We start from the raw sequence: 17,905 nt of genomic DNA, 5'->3' as shown, positions 1-17,905 counted from the left end.
TCAGATAATGCCCCCCTCATCTATCATTTAGCCAAATTACAAAAATGCTTTCCTTTGTGCCTCCTATCAGTACCAATAAATCATGCATCGCACTGCCTTATTGAGTTTTAGTTCCTGTGTATCTCAGTCTACTATTGCTTTCTTTTAAAAAATGTCTTTTAAATTGTGTGTGCATGCACATGCATGTGTGAGTACACATTACTGGTGCCCATGGAGGTCAAACTTATTGGATTCCTCTAAAGTTGGAGTTGCAGGCAGTTGGTTGTGAGCCACCTGACATTGGTGCTGAGAAGCAAACTTGGGTTCTCTGCAAGAGCAGTACACAGTCCTAACCACTGAGCCAGATTTCTCTCACCATGGGTCTTGTTTTCTTCAATAAGTCCCCAGCTTCAATTTTTAGCTTCTCACCTTTACAATTTGCAGATTTTTCTATTTAATTTTCTACATCCAGTTCTACTGCCATTGAAAATTAGTTCTTCTTGATATATCAAGAAGAATTGAAATGAAACTTATTGCTTTTTCAACATTTGATTTGGAGATAGGGGTTCAATGTACTTTATGAGATAATGTACGTTTCTGGTTCTGTGGTTTCTGACAACCCTGTGACTTTCCCTCAGCCCCTATCTCTTTGTGTAAAATGTACATGGTAATGCTGAGCCTGAAGTGTCATTGCGGGAATGAAATGAGAAATTATTTTGCACAGTGTGTGCATAAAAATAAGAGCCACTGTGTGCTAATAGAATCCCTCCATCTCCCCCAGACTGACGAGAATGCTGGGCACATGAAAACTATGGGATCCTGACTGAAAGTCAAGAGTCTCTCAGCAAGTCCTTTAGAACAAGGATACAGTTTCCTTCTCTGAAACATCAGGTTTTGCAAAAGCTAAAATAAGCAATATAAAACAAAATACCTAAAAGGGTGGGTGTTAAATGCTAATCATAGAATGAAAAGTAGAAAATAAAGCAACAGCTAACCCAAGGAACTTGACCTAACTATTGCTCTCTCTGTTCATTTCTCTTTATGCAAGTTTTCAATTCCCATGGTTTTCGGAATGCATAGTCAAATGTGGTGTGAAAATACTAAATGAAAAACTCCCCTCACAAACAACTCATACGTTTTGAATTTCACTCCCTTCAGACGAACATTAAACAAAAAATTCATTCCATCAAATTCCATCTTGTCTTTGAGAGGAACCTTTGTCCAGAGCATCCACAGTACATATTCTACCCTCCACTAACCACTTAGCAGTTGTCTTTGTTAGACTGGTGTTTGTTGTGTTGTAATACTTCTTGTTTTGTTCACTCATAGTCTGGGGAGAGAAGATTGCTATGGTCTAACTGTGAAATATCTCCTGCAGGAGCATGTACATTACCACCTGATTCCCAGTCGGTAGCCCACGAATGGGAGGAACCTTCGGGACTTGAAGCCTAGCTTGTAGACATGGGCCGTGGGGTCAGAGCCCAAGCATCGCAGTTCAGCTGTGCTTCAAGCCCAGTTTCTTTTCTTCCTGAACACTACCATATACTCGTATTACAATGGTCATGAACTGTTCATGTTGCTATGCCTCTTCATTGTCATGATGGACAGAATCCCCTGAACCATGAGTCAGAATAAATTCTTCCTCCTAAGTGGTCTGTGTTAGGAATGCTGGGACGTGATGAGGAAAACATTCAAAACTGGGATGAGGCAATTATGATATGCCAAGGAAAAGCCTTTGTTTTTAACTCGTAAGAAAGTAAAAATTAAAATCATATAGCAAAGATGCTAAGAAATAAGTGATTTTGCTAGAATTGGAGAAAAAAATTCACATAACTTTTGTTACAGTACATCATTCTTTTATTACTTTAATATTTAATATTAGTAATAATTTTATGGCATATATAGACTTTGATGCTATCTACATTTCAGGCTTCCACAAGGCTCCTTTGAGTGTAGCCCTAAGGAGTAAAATAGAGCTATTTATTTGTTTGCTGGTGTCCACTTTTAAAGGAAGATAACTACTCTACCCCAAGTCTGTGCTTTTGTTGATGGTGATGAGGCTGCTATTTATGTTGATGTTCTAAGGAAGAGTCAGTGATGAGGAACCATGTTGACCTCAGGATGTCTGCTTTTCAACTCCAACAGCAGTTAGAGTTTCCCAGATGTTCAACATCTGGGCTTCACAATGAAGCATTGTCGACCTGCGGTTTCCATAGGTCACTTCAGCTTTCAACTTCCCAAATCATAGCATCTATTTTTTTTCCTTGGTGAGAACAGGTAGACATGGATCCCAAGATCTCCTCTGAGAATCATCACATGACTCTGATGGAAGAAGAAGATGAACCAAGAGAGGAGCCCAAGGATGATGGAGCTGGTGACCTACAACACTTTGGTGAGAACTGTCTTCATCTACACATAGTTCTTTAATGCTTCTCTTGACTCACTAATGCATATTAAGATTGAACTATATGCTACTTACTTGTCTTTTGCTATGGCAAAGTATCATGACCAAGGCAACTTCTAGAGAAAAGGAGTTTATTTGCACACACAATTCCAGAGGCATAAGAGTCCATCATGGCACAGAGGCTTGGCAGAAAGCAGTAGGCATGGCAGCTGGAGCAGAAGCTGAGAGCTTACATCTTGACCTGCAAGTATAAAGTAGAAAAAGCAAGTTAGAAGTGGTTCAAGTCTTTAAACTCAAAAGGACTTCTGCCTTTGATTGGCATAAGTCTTCTAACAAGACTGCATCTCTTAAACCCCCCAAACAGTGCCACCAACTAGGAACCAAGGGTTCACATACATGGGCCCACTGGGGACACTCTCATCCAAACCACCATTATCTGGAATTCTCAAGTATAAATTACAAGAATATAGCAAGTACAAGAAATATGGAAAGTAGCCAGAGGCTGGCAAACCCAGCATGTTGCATTAGTTAAGTGCTATTTTATAGGCCAGTTCCCTACCTCACCAAAAACATGTTGAAGATAAGTTTAAATAAAGGTAGCTACTGTAGAGAGGGAATATCCATCAGTCTTTTTAAATCAACATTCACACAAAAACGAGTGTTGTGGGTTATGGGTACAGAGAAAGGCACCAGGAATTGGCCCTAACAGAACACTGATCCTGTTGTTTCCTCTCAAGAAAAGCCAAGCTGTACTCAAATCATTGCAGCTCACAAGGTTATAGTACTGGGTAAAATCCCAAAAAAGTATTCTCCACTCTTCGAAAGCAACAAATGGACTCATAAAACATGTATGTTCTTCATTAATTTTATTCTGTATCAAGTGATCAAGTAACTACAGGATTTGGAGATACACGAGGTAGCATGTGTATCCCCTGAGGTCATCTCTGTGCTCCAGAATCCCCTTGTGTTAGGAAACTAATTTCTAATGAGATTCAGTATTTCATTTAGTCATTCTGGATAGCTCTAGAATCAAGGTGTTAAACGGAAAGCTTCTATGCTAAGGTTCTCTAGAAAAAAGAAAATGAAAGCAAATATAGGTTCATATTCACCTTTTCTCTCCCTCCTCCTTTCTCTCCTTCTTTCTTTCCCTTGACTGTACTTCTATGTTAACAGAGGGAATCCTCTTATTCTTCTGTGAGAGTCTGCAAGTCTGTAATTTGTAGGGAGTATATATCTTGAAACTTAGGATAAAAGAGAAAGGTTACAGCATTGCAGTGTGAAATACTTTGATACTTTGCTGCCTAGCCAAGACCAGACATGGAGCTGGCAAAACCTCTCTGAAGAAGACAGCTTTTCAGTTGACCAGCATTGGGTAAACTGATTCTGAAGATGAGAAGAGTGGGATGCGTGTGACCAGTTCCCTCTGAGAATGGAATTCCTACTGCTAGAAAGGAAAAAGAGAATATGGCAGTCTGTTAGGGAGGAGATAACCTGGAGTAACCAGAGGCTTACTTCCATGTCCTTACTCTCAGGCTCCACTGAGGACTCTTGAAGAGTTTCACAGATGTAGTCATGAGATTAGATTTTCATTATGGATGACTGGTTTATATAATCATTCATTCAACAAAAATGTTACAGTGTTTCTGTCATATCTGAGTCACAGGAGTGACTGGGTAGGGCTGGTTAGATACCTACCCCCACAAAGCTGGAATGTTGTGGAAAAGGAAGGAAATGGATAAAAATAATTAAATTTTTTAATTAGTGGTGTTGAGATTAGAAGCTTCATGTGGTGATGTAGGAGGGTCATCTGTCTATGTGTTACTTTCATTGGTTAATAAAGAAACTGCCTTGGCTTTTTGATAGGGTAGAAATTAGATAGGTGGAGTAGACCGAACAGAATGTTGGGAGAAAGAAAGCAGAGTCAGTCAGACGCCATGATTCTTAGACCCAAAACAGATGTAGGCTAGAATCTTTCCCGGTAAGATACCACCTCATGGTGCTACATGGATTATTAGAAATGGGTTAATCAAGATATGAGAATTAGCCAATAAGAAGCTAGAACTAATGGGTCAGGCAGTGTTTAAATGAATACAATTCATGTGTTGTTATTTCAGGTGTAAATCTAGCCGTGCGGGATCTGGGTGGGAAGGCATCCCTCCGCTCCTTCTACAATTTGGGGAATTATCATTCCAGTATTTGCTGCCTATGCCTCTTGAGACTTGACATCCAACAATAAACTCAAGCTTCAAAACATGAATTAATGGGCTTTCTATGACTCAGTTCATAAAAGGCATCTGCTGACAAGCCTAAAGAGTTGAGTTTCATTCCTAGGACCCACAAGGTAGGAGGAAAATAAACAATTCCCATAATTTATCCTCTGACGTGCACACTCTCACATGTGTGTTCATGTCCTAGAGTGCACATGCATGCATGGGCATACACACAAAATACATGAAAATTTTAAAGATTTGTTTATTCTATTTTATGTATATGAGTGTTTTGCTTGCTTGAGTGTCTGTTCACCTTGCCTATGCCTGATGTGAGAGGTCAGAAGAGAATATTAAATCTCCAAGAACTGGAGTTGTGAGCTGCCATGTATAATGGGAATTAACCCTGGGTCATTTGAAAGCATAACAAATGCTCCTAACGCTGCCATCTCTCTGGCTCCAATATATATATATATAGTTTTAAAGACAAACAAACAAACAAACTTGAGCAGTTCCTTAGCGATCTCCCTACACTTGCTCACATCTAAGATCAAAGACTCTTTGGATCTTAGGTTTGATACATCCGGTCTTTTTCCCAACTTGTGGATGTTAGCTTCCCCTTCAGAGTCTCACATCTTTCCCTGCTTCGCTGAGTCTTGCACTTAATCAACACCCACTGTCCATCCATCCCCAGGCCGGGTGAGGCTCCATTGCCCCTTCGCTCTTAAGATTTATCCTAGCCATCTGAAGGAAGAAATAGGTGTTAAAATAACAAATGATCCTTGAAGAAAGTGAGATAGAGAGAAGAGAACTGCTGAAAGATATGCAGGAGGTCAAACTGAAATGTGTAGCTTGGTGACCAGAGTGCACCTGCTGTGTGACAGATTCTCGCCCCAGTGCTGCTAAACAACCAAATGAACAAATGCAAATCAGTGACAGAAGCAGATGTGATTCAGCAGCGGGCTGCTACCGAGGGTTAAAAAGAATAAAGATCTTTTCCAGATCGAGCAGTTGGGGGACTAGATATGAGGCTAATCTTCCATTAATTAATTGCAGAACACAACAAAGAAGACAACAGGGGTGGGCCAGGGGAAGGCGACAATGACCTCCACTTGTGTGGTCCCCTTATGCTCAAGGGGTATGCATGTTGGCACATGCAGTGCCTGACCCCCCACACTCTTCCAATGTACCCCTGCCATCCTTCTTTCTTGAACCGAGAGAGCTGTGAGATTTGAATGGAAAAGAAAGGCTTGATATCGCCAATAGACCACAGAGTTAGGTATTTGCAAAGTCACTGAACATTTTGCAAGAAATGCTAATGGCCCATGAAAGCTACAACTCTCTTTTGGGAAGTAATTGTCAGTGAATTATTCATCACGGGTAGCATTATACTCCACGGATATGGACCCCTCAAAACTGGAATTTTCCACATGGATAGTCACTTTGATAACCTTTGGATGTGGGACCAAAGCAGCTTTCATCATCAAGGAACACTAAACCACCTAAGAACTTTTGTTGATTGCTCATTAGTGCCCAGCCAACTTGGAGGGTGAGACTCTTACGTTTTTTCTCCTCCAGCACTTCAGCTGTGGAGGGAGGAGGCAATAGAGGAGGTCCTCAGACCAAACCTAGGATTTGTTTTTTAGAGGAAATAGAGACCCAGAAAACTCTATCCTAATTCTGGTGCACTCTTCAGACATACATATTTTTTTTTTTTGAATGGCAAATTCATTCCAGTGTCTATAACTTCCCTCGTATGCATTAAGTTGTGAAACTTCTGGTAATGCTAATATTAATCATGAAGGTGTCGTTCCTTCCTATAATTATGCCAGAGCTCTAGAGATGTCTTTTGGTTGTTTCTTTTGTTTTGTTTTTGTTTTGTGGACTGTTTTGTTTTGTGATACAGGGTCTCACTATGTCACCCAGTTTGACCCAGAACTCATGATGTCCTTTCTCAGTCTCCTGAATGCTGGGATTACAGTTCTGCACCACCATGCCTGTCTCTCTAGAAATTATGTCAGTCTTGTAAACATAATACTGATACCTAACGAGTCAACCTCTGGAGATCAGAAATAAGAGAATGTCCTACAAAGGACTTTTGTTCGTGTGTGTGTGTGTGTGTGTGTTCTCATTTAAACACAATAAATGTATTCCAATCATCTTCTTCAGGGATCACGTGTAACTTACAGAAATTCTTTTTCTTAAAAATAGTTAGAAATTCTAGTAAGTATAAAAATATGGTAGCATTGTCAGTATTGGAATCAGTTCCTTAATCTACTGAAACACATTGGGCACTAAACCTTAATCTCTGTTCAGAGATAGAGGCCAATAATGATGGATTGAATGGCTGGCTTTCTCAGTCCCTTGAGAGAAACACTGAATGTATCCCTGTAAAGTGAGACATTTGAAAATGGTCAAGCAAGCAGGCCTGACCCTATAGGGACACAGTTGAGTATATCCTCAAATTCCAGTCCACCTGTCTTAATTAGGGTTTCTATTGCTCTGAAGAGACACCATGACCACAGCAAGTTTTTTGTTTTGAGACAGGGTTTCACTGTAGTTTTAGAGCCTGTCCTGGAACTAGCTCTTGTAGACCATGCTGGTTTCGAACTCACAGAGATCCGCCTGCTTCTACCTCCCCAGTGCTGGGATTAAAGGCGTTTGCCACCACCACCCAGCTTGACCACAGCAACTCTTATAAAGGAGAACATTTTATTGGTGCTGGCCTACAGTTTCAGAGGTTTTGTTATTATCATCATGGCAGGAGGCATGGCAGGATACAGGCAGCCATGATGCTGGCGAGGTAGCTAAGAGTTCTGTATCTGGATCTGTAGGAAGTAGGAAGAGAGAGACTCTGGGCCTGGTTTGAACTCTAAACTTTGAAGTGACACACTTCCTCCAACGAGGCCACACCTCCCAATAATGCCTCTCCCTGTGGGCCTTCAGGGACCATTTTCATTCAAACCACCAAACCGACATTTGATCCAAAAACTCCATCAGACCTGCTTCATGCATATTTCTGTAAGAACTTTAAGATCTCTAACCATGAAGTCATTATAGCATGAGAACAATAAGATGGTGGTGAGAAATGGGATCAATTTCAGTGTCCAAACTGTGCACCTGAGAATGTCCAATTGAGCATCCTTGATAACAGAAACACCTCTAGTTTAACACAGGAAATAGCATTTCCAGGGTTTTATTGAAGTGTAAATTTTGTAGTTGGAACACATTTTTCTCTTGTATAATCAGGTCCTCCTTCCTATAGTTAGTGTTTGTCAGGCAAAGAAAAACTTAGAACAAGGATATGATGTAACTCAAATGGTATTAGATGTGAAGTCTGAATTTCAATTCCGCATCTCCCCAACCTCCACTCCCAAATCTGCTCCCAACTTCTTAGATCGTACCCCCTTCTCCCTCACTTTCATTTTCTCTACAGGCTGTTACTTAACTGTATTCCAAACTCCCTGGGACTTACTGTCTTCCTGTATTGCTCACACCATACTCTGCCTAGAAATCCTGTAAGATGAAGGTCAAATGTGTTGTCTTCTCTGATGAATTCATTGGCCCCAGAAACTCTGCTATCAATATGCATTCCTGTCATGTTTTAAAGCCTGATTTAGTTATATGTTGGTCACTAAAACCTCTATGGAGAGACATGTCATCATCCACACTTCTGAGCTGCTCAGTAAAGTTAACTTTCTTTTGACACTTCTCATCTTCTGAACCCTGGTCTGGTCTTCTGAGCTATGAGAAGTCTCCAGTACATTGCACGTATTATTACAAATGAACTAGAATCCGTGGTGTGAGATAACTTGACAGATGGCAAAATTCAGATGGAAGGAAGAATAAAGACCATAAGACAGGAGAGAATCTGTGCTGCCTGAGATATCAAGGAACACAAGGCTCTTATTTCCTGTAATAAAAATAAAAATAACATAGAAACACCTCTTTGTTTTAAACCGTTCATGCGTGAAAAGTGATTGTGATGAGAAAAGTAAGCCAAAATAAATGCATCTGGGGTACATTAATTAGTAACACACACACAGTCTCTTTCTCTCTCTCTCTCTCTCTCTCTCTCTCTCTCTCTCTCTCTCACACACACACACACACACACAGTCACACATACACACGGGGGGGCACCCTTTTCCTGCATCACTACAACATAAACTCACAGGAAAAAAATGAGATCAAGACACACAAAATAAACCACTTTGATGCAGAAATTTGTCGGGGCAATTGGATTTAGACCTTTCTTTTAAATAGAAGACAAATCTTGTAATAGCTTAAACTTAAAATATCATTTTGAACATGATTATCTGATGTTCCAAAGAGATTTTAAAAAATGAGGCATTTAGCCAGGCAGTGGGTGATGCATGCTTTTAATTTTAACATTCAGGAGGCAGAAGCAGGTGGATCTCTGAGTCTGAGGCCAGCCTAGTGAGTTCCAGGATGATCAGGGCTACACAGAGAAATCAGTCTCAAAAAAGAGCCACACACCCCCAAAAAGAATTCCAACCCCTCCTCCCAACAAAAACAAAAACAAGGCATTTGTCTTCCTGTGCCCTTGGTAGGTTAAACTGACTCTATTTTAATTTTGGTTTATTTTCTGGTGTTAGCCTGCGTAACTAATATTTATAGTGTACCTATTTAAGTAAGTATTTGAGAATATAGAATCAAAAATCTAAACATCCAATAAAGTTATTGAAATGAATATACTTCAAAGACACAGAAAAGGTAGAAGAGGTTAAAAAAAATCCTTGCTATTATTATAGAATGATATGATAGAAGCTTGCCTCTGTGCTTCCTGGAAATCCTGGTATGAAAAGAACCATTTGTTTCAGTGGTTCTTCTTAACAATGGTTGCAAGTTTGTGTGGAAAAGAGTGACAGCTTTTCTAAGAAATGAAGGTATGTACATTTTGAAGAGAGAGACCAATTGTCCTGGCACTATGTTCAAAAAGGAATACATGACGTGGCACGCAGCTTACCCAGGACAATGTGCATCATAACGGCCAATGCCATAAGCGACAGCTCCACAGAAGGGCAAGGTGACTGCAGACTTTTCTTTTGATTGCTCCCTTTGTGCTATCATCTGTGTGTGTGGGGGGGGGGGAGGCCTGGACATCATCATCTTAGATCATAGGATGAGGACTGTTTTTTTTTTTTGAATAGTCATTTATTTCTCCCTGATGGTAAACAATGCATTCCAATTGCTTAGCTAGTAACAAATCATGATTTAAACCTAGGTCTGCCTGCCCCCAGATCAACTGTCTTTCTTCAGCACTCTGAAAAGTTTTACGAGTCTTGAGATAGTTGTAAGGTTGAAGGAGAAAGCAGTCCAGACAGTTGCTGCAAGCATTGGAGGCTGACTCAAGGCTATAAAGATTTGGTAGCTCTCACTGCAGAGAAAGGAAGAGATATACTAAGTCAAGACGTAAAATTCCAGTCAGCTTCAAATAGTCTTCGTAAATGACAAGAAACAATTGCAAAATTATTCCAAGCATTTCAAAGTTTCTTATATGTTTGCAATACTAACATGGGAAGGCTGGGGCAGGAGGATCATGGACTTAAAGACAGTCTAGACTCTGTGAGATTGTGTCAATAACAACAATAAAAATATAAATTCCTAGTGGAACAATCCATGTATAATTATTTTTAATAGTTTTTGAGAATTTCACATAATCTATTTTGATTATGATCTTTCCCTTTCCTCAATTTCTCCCAGATCTTCCTCTACAAAATTCACAATAAAAATAAAAAATACACAAAAAGACATCAAGTTGAATTTGTGTTGGTCACTGACACCTAAATGTGGGGGCCTGTCCTAGACTGTTGTTGATATACCAGGTGTTATTCCCTTGAAGAAAATGGATTTTCCCTCTCAGCAACTATCCTTTGCAAGTAGTTTCTTGGCTAAGGGTGGATCAGTGTGCCCACGCCACTTTCTCCCTGGTGGAATTTCATCTGGCTTGAATGTGTGTGCATTATGTGTGCGCTATCTCAGTCCCTGTGAGTTCATATGTACATCAGCTCTGTTTTGTCTGGAAGACATGTTATTGGATTCATCTGCCCGCTCTGACTCTTACAATCTATTGATGACTGAGTACTCCAAAGTCTGTCACTCTTTTCTTTCCGCTGTTCAGTTGGGAATCTTTCTGTTCATTATCATGTACTGCTTGAAGAAGCTTCTCTGATGAGAAGTGAGTGGTGCAATGGTTTATAGGCATAGCACTATGTTATTAGGGGGCATTTTAGTGCTATGTTCATTGAGCAGAATAATAGTAGGAGGTTTTCCCCTAGGGTCCATGACCAGCATTTCAGCCTCAGATTCTTGGCCTCATTAACTGTGTTAGGAATGGTTTCTATCTCATGAAGAATACCTTAAATCCAATCAAAACTTGGTTACTTACCTTCATAATATGTGCACCACTCTGATTTGTATTACATATCACTGTTATGTAAGATATGCCCACTATTACAAGAGTCCTACATCATTCTCCTTAGCAATGATTTCAACTCCCATCTGAAAATAGATGGCTGCTTTTTTAAGAAAGGCACATCTTGCAGGCAGCAAGCTATTATAGCTCACAGGGTCTGTAACTGGGTGAAATTGATAATTACTTTTACCCACCAGTATAGCACCTTCCAGTTCTATGAACAACAGTCAGTAGGGGTGAAGCCTCTGGTAGAACACCAGTCCAATTTCTCCGTGTTCTGTGTCATAAGGATGTGGTGTCTTTAGCAGTATGGTCTAACCATCAGGCTGTGAGGGGTAACTAATAGTACTGACAATGACCTTTAATGTTTGGCCAGGGAATCTATGGCCAACAACTCAAAAGGATGGAACTGGCAGTATTTCTATGTATAATGTCTAGTTGTGGTATTTTCTTTCCCATTGTAGGATTACCTCCACATAAACTTCATATATTTATGCATTTGAGAATATTTTTATACTAAGAGTCTTTCCAACTAGTCTTTATTATTAGCTCTTCTCCATTTTCCTCCTATACCTTTCTCTACCATTCCCCACTCTGTGTAATCTTGCTGTTTTATTTTGCCTTTTATTCCCTGTCACTTTATACTCTATTTCCCCTCTTTGGAAGACCCTCTCCTCCCCTCTGGTCCCTTACTAGTTACCTAACCTCTGTGGATTTCTAGATAAAAAATTTCTAAAGCATGACAGCTAACGTCCACATAGGAATAAAAACATGCATGCTTATCTTTCTTGGTCCGTGTGACCTCACTCAGAATGGTTGTTTTCAGCTCCATTCATTTATCTCAAATTTCATAATTTCATTTCCCTGAACCCCCAAATAATCCTATTGTGAAAATATACTACGTTTTCATGACCCACACATCGACTGATGGACAGCCAGGCTGTTTCCAGTTTTGGCCCTTATGAGTAGAACAGCAGTGAGCATGGAGGAGCACGCTTCTCTGTGTAAGATGGAGTGGTCTTTGGTACAGCTCTATCTTGTGGTAAATCAGTTTTCAGTGTTTTGAGGCACCTCCACATATGCTGTCGTAGTGGATGCTCCAGGTTGCTCTCCCATCAGGAGCAAAGAAGTGTTGCCTCCTTCCTGCATCCCCAGTAACATCTCTGTGATTTGTTTTACTGATCGTGACCGTTCTGACTGGATGAAATCTCCAAGTAGTTTTAACATTGCTTGCCCTGATGACTAAAGATACTGATCCATTAAGTTTTCCTCAGTCTTATCTTCTGAAAGTACACTTTAGCTCTGTAGCCCATTTTTAAATTAAATTGTTTTAATTTCAGTTTCTTTGTTTATTATTTCTTTATTCTACTTACTAACCTCTGTCAGATGTATAGGTGGTAAAGGTTTTTTTCCCCTCGTTCTATAGGCTGCCTTTTCACTTGAATGACAGTGTCCTTGGGTACACAGAAGAGTTTTAGTTTTGTGAGGTCCCATTTATTAATTATTGACTTTAATGTCTGTGCTATCAGGGTTCTGATAAAAAGACCTTTTCTGTGCTGATGAATTTAAGCGCATTCCCTACTTTCTTTTGTATCAGATTTGTGTTAGCGGGTCTTATGCTGAGGACTTTGATCCATTTGTAATTGATTTTTGTATAAAGTGATAGTTTGGATCTGTTTGCATTTTTCTACGTGCAGCTAACTAGTTTGACCAGCACCATTTGTTGAAGATGCTGTCTTTTCTCCAATGAATATATATTTTTGGCTTCTTTATTAAAAATCAGGTGTCCATAGGTGTGTGAACTTATGTTCATGTCTTCAATTCTATTTCATTGATCAATGTGTCTGTTTTTATGACAGTGCCATGCTGTCTTTATTACTATGTCTCTGTACATAACTTAAAATTAGGAATGGCAATGCCCCCAGCCATTCTTTTATTGTTAGAATTATTTTAGCTGGCGTGTGTGTGTGTGTGTGTGTGTGTGTGTGAATGAGTGAGTGAGAGAGAGAGAGAGAGAGAGAGACAGAGACAGAGACAAAACTTTACTTTTCCCCACTTGAGAAGTTGAAGTCAGATAAGAACAAATTTTATAATGAGTTTGATCCCAGAGAGGTAAACAATGACGGGAGGAACGCTGTGCAGTTTCCAGCCTGTACCCTAAATGGATGACTAGGAATGGCAGAGGCTAGGAGACAAGGCTCTGATTTATAACGAAAGAGAGAATTTTACAAAAAACAAAAAAAACAAAAAAAAAACATATGTGGGTTGGGGGTTGTAGCACAGTTGGTAACACTCTTGCCTGGCAGGCCCAAAGCCCTGGGCTCAATGCTCAGTATTCTATAAAGTGGGTATAACGGGGACCGCAATCCCAGCATTCGGAAGACGGAGGTGTGAGGTTTAGAAGTTCAAAACCAGTGTCAGTGAGTTATTTAAAATAAATAAGTGAATATAAGATAAAATGGGACTCAGAATATGGAAAGGTAAAAGACAGGAGCTTAGGTCCTTCTGTGAGTCTGACACTGCTGGTGGTAGTAGTAATTTACTGAGTGACCCCCCCCATGTGTTAGGAGATTAAAGGTCTCGTTTTAACACTTAATTTAATTTCATTTACCACTTGTACCTTCGGGTGGATCTCTTCTGTCTTCAGGCTGCCCTGGTATTATAAAACAGAGGGAAAACCACACTGACTCATCAAGAGAAGCTCTGCTGCCTTGAGTGACTTTAAAAATCACATGAAATAAGTACTTTCTGATAGCCCCTCTCTCTATCTCCCCAGCCCTAGAGTGTGATTCACGTAAATATGAATAACGTGACCCCTTGTCCCGTGAGGAATGTAGCTATCATCAGAGATGGCTGGACCGTGGACATTAGCTTTGTCTACTGATTAGGAATTAGTCACTCTGCAGACATTCCTCTGATGGTATTCATGCTAGAGAAGAGGTGAGGTAGCATTTAAGGGTGTAGGCACTCTAGAATCCTGCTGTGTCCACTCAGACTCTGCCTCTACTATTTCAAATGCTTGGGCAAACGTGATTTCCTGGTGTCTTCTTTTCTCCCTTACAACGTGGACACAGTAGCATGGTGTCCATTATAGTATCAAGCACTTCTCTATACCACCATATATTTAGAAGAATGATCCATACAGTAATTGTTTTTTTTAATAAATATCAGTGATATTTTTCTCAGTCAGGAATATTAACTATTTAAATATAGCTTGTTTGTGTATACTATGTTAGTGCATATATTCCTTGCAGAATAATTATCTAGGCTAAGTATGTTAGTTATGGCATTTTCGACAGGGAAACATCTGTAAGCATTGGGTCAAAGTTGGCATTCGTTCGTGCGTGTGTACTCTATGTCAGGGAACATTCTAGGTGTGTTAGTGATACAGCATGTGAAGGAACAGATAAAAATCCCTGTCTGTCTGGAACTTCCATTCCAGTGAGACTAACACAGATACTAATGTTAATTTAGAACTATGCTTTGTGACTTCTACAGTTTAAGCCTAGAGATCAGGAATGTTACCCCAAAGCCCCCTGGTTGAAGACTTGGTCCCCAGCTTACTGTATTTTTGAGGGGAGATGGAAGATTTAAGAAGTAAAATCCTAAGCCCACTGTGATGCTGTACAGCTTTAATCCCAGGACTCTGGAGGCAGAGGCAGGCAGATCTCTGAATTCAGGTCGTCTTGGTCTACACAGGGAGTCCTAGGCCAGCCAGTGAAATATGGTGACCATATCTTAATGTCTTTTAAAAAAGAAAAGAAAAAGAAAATGGAAGGTAGAAGTCACTGAAGAGATGGTAATATCAGCCACCAGCCTCACCCTCTTGTTCCTAGGAATGAGGTGAGGAATTGGATGTGCTGCCTTGTCACAGACCAAAAGCAACAGAGCCAGTCAGTTTTGTCCTGAAACCTCCAAAACTGGGAGCCAAACACACCTTTCCCTTTATGAGTTTATCATCTCAGATATTCGTTACAGTAACAGAAAGATGACTGACACATGAGACTACAAATTACAATTACAAAACGGAGAAACGTGTTGATATGCAAAGTTCATCTTAAACTTTAAGAAGAGTGGTCAGGAAAGGCATGAGTAACATCGTTAAATGTGAGCAAAGGAAGTGAGGGCCCAAGCTATACAGATGCAGTGGTGTGTGGAGAGTTGGGGAGCTTGGGACAGACAGGCTGCTAGCTCAGGGATCCTGAGGCAGATGCAGTTTCCAGAAAACAAAAGCAGGGATATCAAGGAGGACATGGTATCAAAAACTGGGTGAGAGAAACAGGAGGTGATGTTAGAGAAGAGTGGGTCAGCAATGTCCTTCTAGGCCCCCACGTGGCTTTTGCTTGAACTGAATAGGGCCACCGCGGAATTTTAAGGAAAGGAGTAGATTGTGTCGCCTAACATTTTACAGTGATCATCCTGGTGTCTGGGCTGACAATATCCTGTAAGAGAGCAAGGGTCAAGCCAAGACAGTATGGCAGATGAGATCTAGACGAGATTAGCAGTGAGGTCGTCAGTAGCTGAATTCTTAATTTATTTTAGAAAAAGCAGGAAAGACTTCCTGAGGTATTGGAGAGAAATTAAATTTGAGGATGATGTAAAGTTTTAGATCTGATATGGGGATGACTTCAGTTGGAAAAGAGTGGTTGGAGACAGGGGAAAACATTTCAGGGAATCAGCATTGAGAACAGTAACTACTAGGTCAGTAGGTAGCCACATGGGCAGCTGCCAGGGGCCTGAGATTATATGAGGAGAGGGTTGGTCTGGAGATGCAATGCGTGAATAGTGGACACATGATGGGATTTAGTTCCACGGGGCAGAAAGACAGCAGTCATGGAAGCAGTAGATTGAATATAGGTCCCAAATCTGAACTCTGGGTACTCAGCCATTAGGCCAAAGGAAACAAGAAGACAGAAGAAACTAGATTTCAGCTGGTAATTGCTGCACGGGAGTGAGAGGTGTCCCCCCCACCCTCAGTGCTAAGAAAGTAGTACTGGAATCTGCTTACACTGAGTTATATGAGCAGTCACTGGTGCCTTCTCCCTCCCCCACACAACTGATCCCTCCATTTCCATCTGTCCTGCCTCTAGTCCAATCACAAAATCTATTCCAGTTCCCCTTCCCAGGGAGATCCATGCATCCCCCATAGAGCCCTCCTTTTTTCCTACCCTCTCTGGGACTATGGAATATAGCTTGATTACCATTTACTTAACAGCTAATACTTATTTTTAAGTGAGTACATTCCATGTTTGTCTTTCTGGGTCTGGGTTGCCTCACTCACGATGATTTTTTTTTTCTAGTTCCGTCCATTTGCCTACAAATTTCATGATGTCATTGTCTTTAACAGCTGAGTCATACAGCTTTGTGTAAATGTACCACTTTCTTCATTCATTGGTTGAGGACATCTAGGTTGTTTTCAGTTTCTGGCTATTATGAATGAAACTACAATGAACAAAGCTGAGCAACCATCCTTGTGGTAGGATGGAGGGTCCCTTAGGTATATGCCCAAGAGTGGTACAGCTGGATTTTATGGTAGATCGATTCACAGTTTTCTGAGGAACCACCACATTGATTTCAATAGGCAGTCTTCGGTGTTTTAAGTCAGGTCTTCACTACGTAGCTCAGGCTGGTCCCAAATTGTTGTGAGGCCCAAACTTGTCTGGAACTCTTGATCCTCTTGCATCAGCTTCTCAAGGACTAGGATTACCCTCAGGCACCACCAGGCCTATGAAGGAGCAATCTTTCAGTTGTGAGCTTCAAGCTCAAGGGGACACAATAAAGGCAACTTCTGAATGGAGAAAATGAGAAGGCATTTACTTAATTCTTGAAAGGTGTTTTGTTATCGTTAAGCCGTGAGTGAATAGAAACGTAAACAAAGGCAAGAGTGTCTTATTTTAATTGAGATGTTTTAAGTGATTTTAAGTTGATGTGAATTTATTACTGTGGAATAAATGCTACTGGGGTGGTGATGAGCAGAGAATACTCGAAAATGCTAACCAATCTTATAGCATAAAATAAAGTCAAACTTTAGGGACTGATGAGGTTGTTTAGCTTCTAAGAGCTGCACCGCTCTTGTAGAGGATCGGAGTCTAGTTGTCAAAACTCACTTCGAGAGGTTCACAACCGTTTCTTCTTCCCCCACTGCCCTCTTACCTGCATTCACGTGCACACACATACCGAAAACACACATACATATAAATAGTAAAATATATTTAATTTAAAAATTCGGACTTTTACTTACACAAATGTAACATTTTTAACAGACATTCGGTTAAGCGAGTGTACTCACAGCTCAGACATTTTGCATACACGAAGCAGAGGCATCACCGGTACCTCTGTTGCTATGCTACCGTCTTGGAGACACCCTTGCTGGTAGCTAAAACAACTTGTCCAGGCTACATGGTTGTTAATTAGAGTTTGCGGGTCCTTGTGCTTTCCTTACCCTGTGAGTTCCTCCAGGGTTGTCTTTCATCGTTGAAACCCCACTTTGCAAAGAGCTACACTTGCGCGTGTCAACATGGACTGTGGGTGTCCCCAGTCTATCCCAGTCTATGTCGTAACCTCCCAGGGAAGCAATGGTGGAAAAAGTCTACATTAGTTTTCACTGGTTATGTTAACTATATGGAAAACACAGAACCGTTTATGAAACAGCATGCCAAAGAAATCAGTACCACGGAGTTGGAAGTCTCCTGACCCCAGGCTGTTCCATCGCTGTTTGGCACAGCTGCTTTTCTGACGCATCAGGTAAACCTGCCCTGGGGGAAGAACAGTGTCTGGCAGAGGTGCGGTCACCTGGGAGTTTCACAGAGTAGAAACTTCATCATTGGGGAGGAAATCACCACCCGAGGACATGTGTTCTCCCGTCCATTGAGAGAGAGA

At 40.7% G+C, this 17,905-nt stretch overlaps 1 protein-coding gene across 1 annotated transcript in view; it reads left to right on the top strand.

The window, feature by feature from the left end:
- The window catches only part of Phldb2 (pleckstrin homology like domain family B member 2), a 222,830-nt gene that overhangs the window by 105,697 nt on the left and 99,228 nt on the right, over positions 1 to 17,905 (top strand). Inside the window, exon 2 of the mRNA XM_026786135.1 lies at positions 2,257 to 2,371. Within this exon, the coding sequence (XP_026641936.1) occupies positions 2,257 to 2,371 (115 nt within the window). The remainder of the gene's footprint in view (positions 1 to 2,256; positions 2,372 to 17,905) is intronic.

Source organism: Microtus ochrogaster, chromosome 2, assembly GCF_000317375.1.
Source record: "Microtus ochrogaster isolate Prairie Vole_2 chromosome 2, MicOch1.0, whole genome shotgun sequence".
Taxonomy (NCBI): Eukaryota; Metazoa; Chordata; class Mammalia; order Rodentia; family Cricetidae; genus Microtus; species Microtus ochrogaster.
This window is presented reverse-complemented; position numbering and strand designations above follow the sequence as displayed.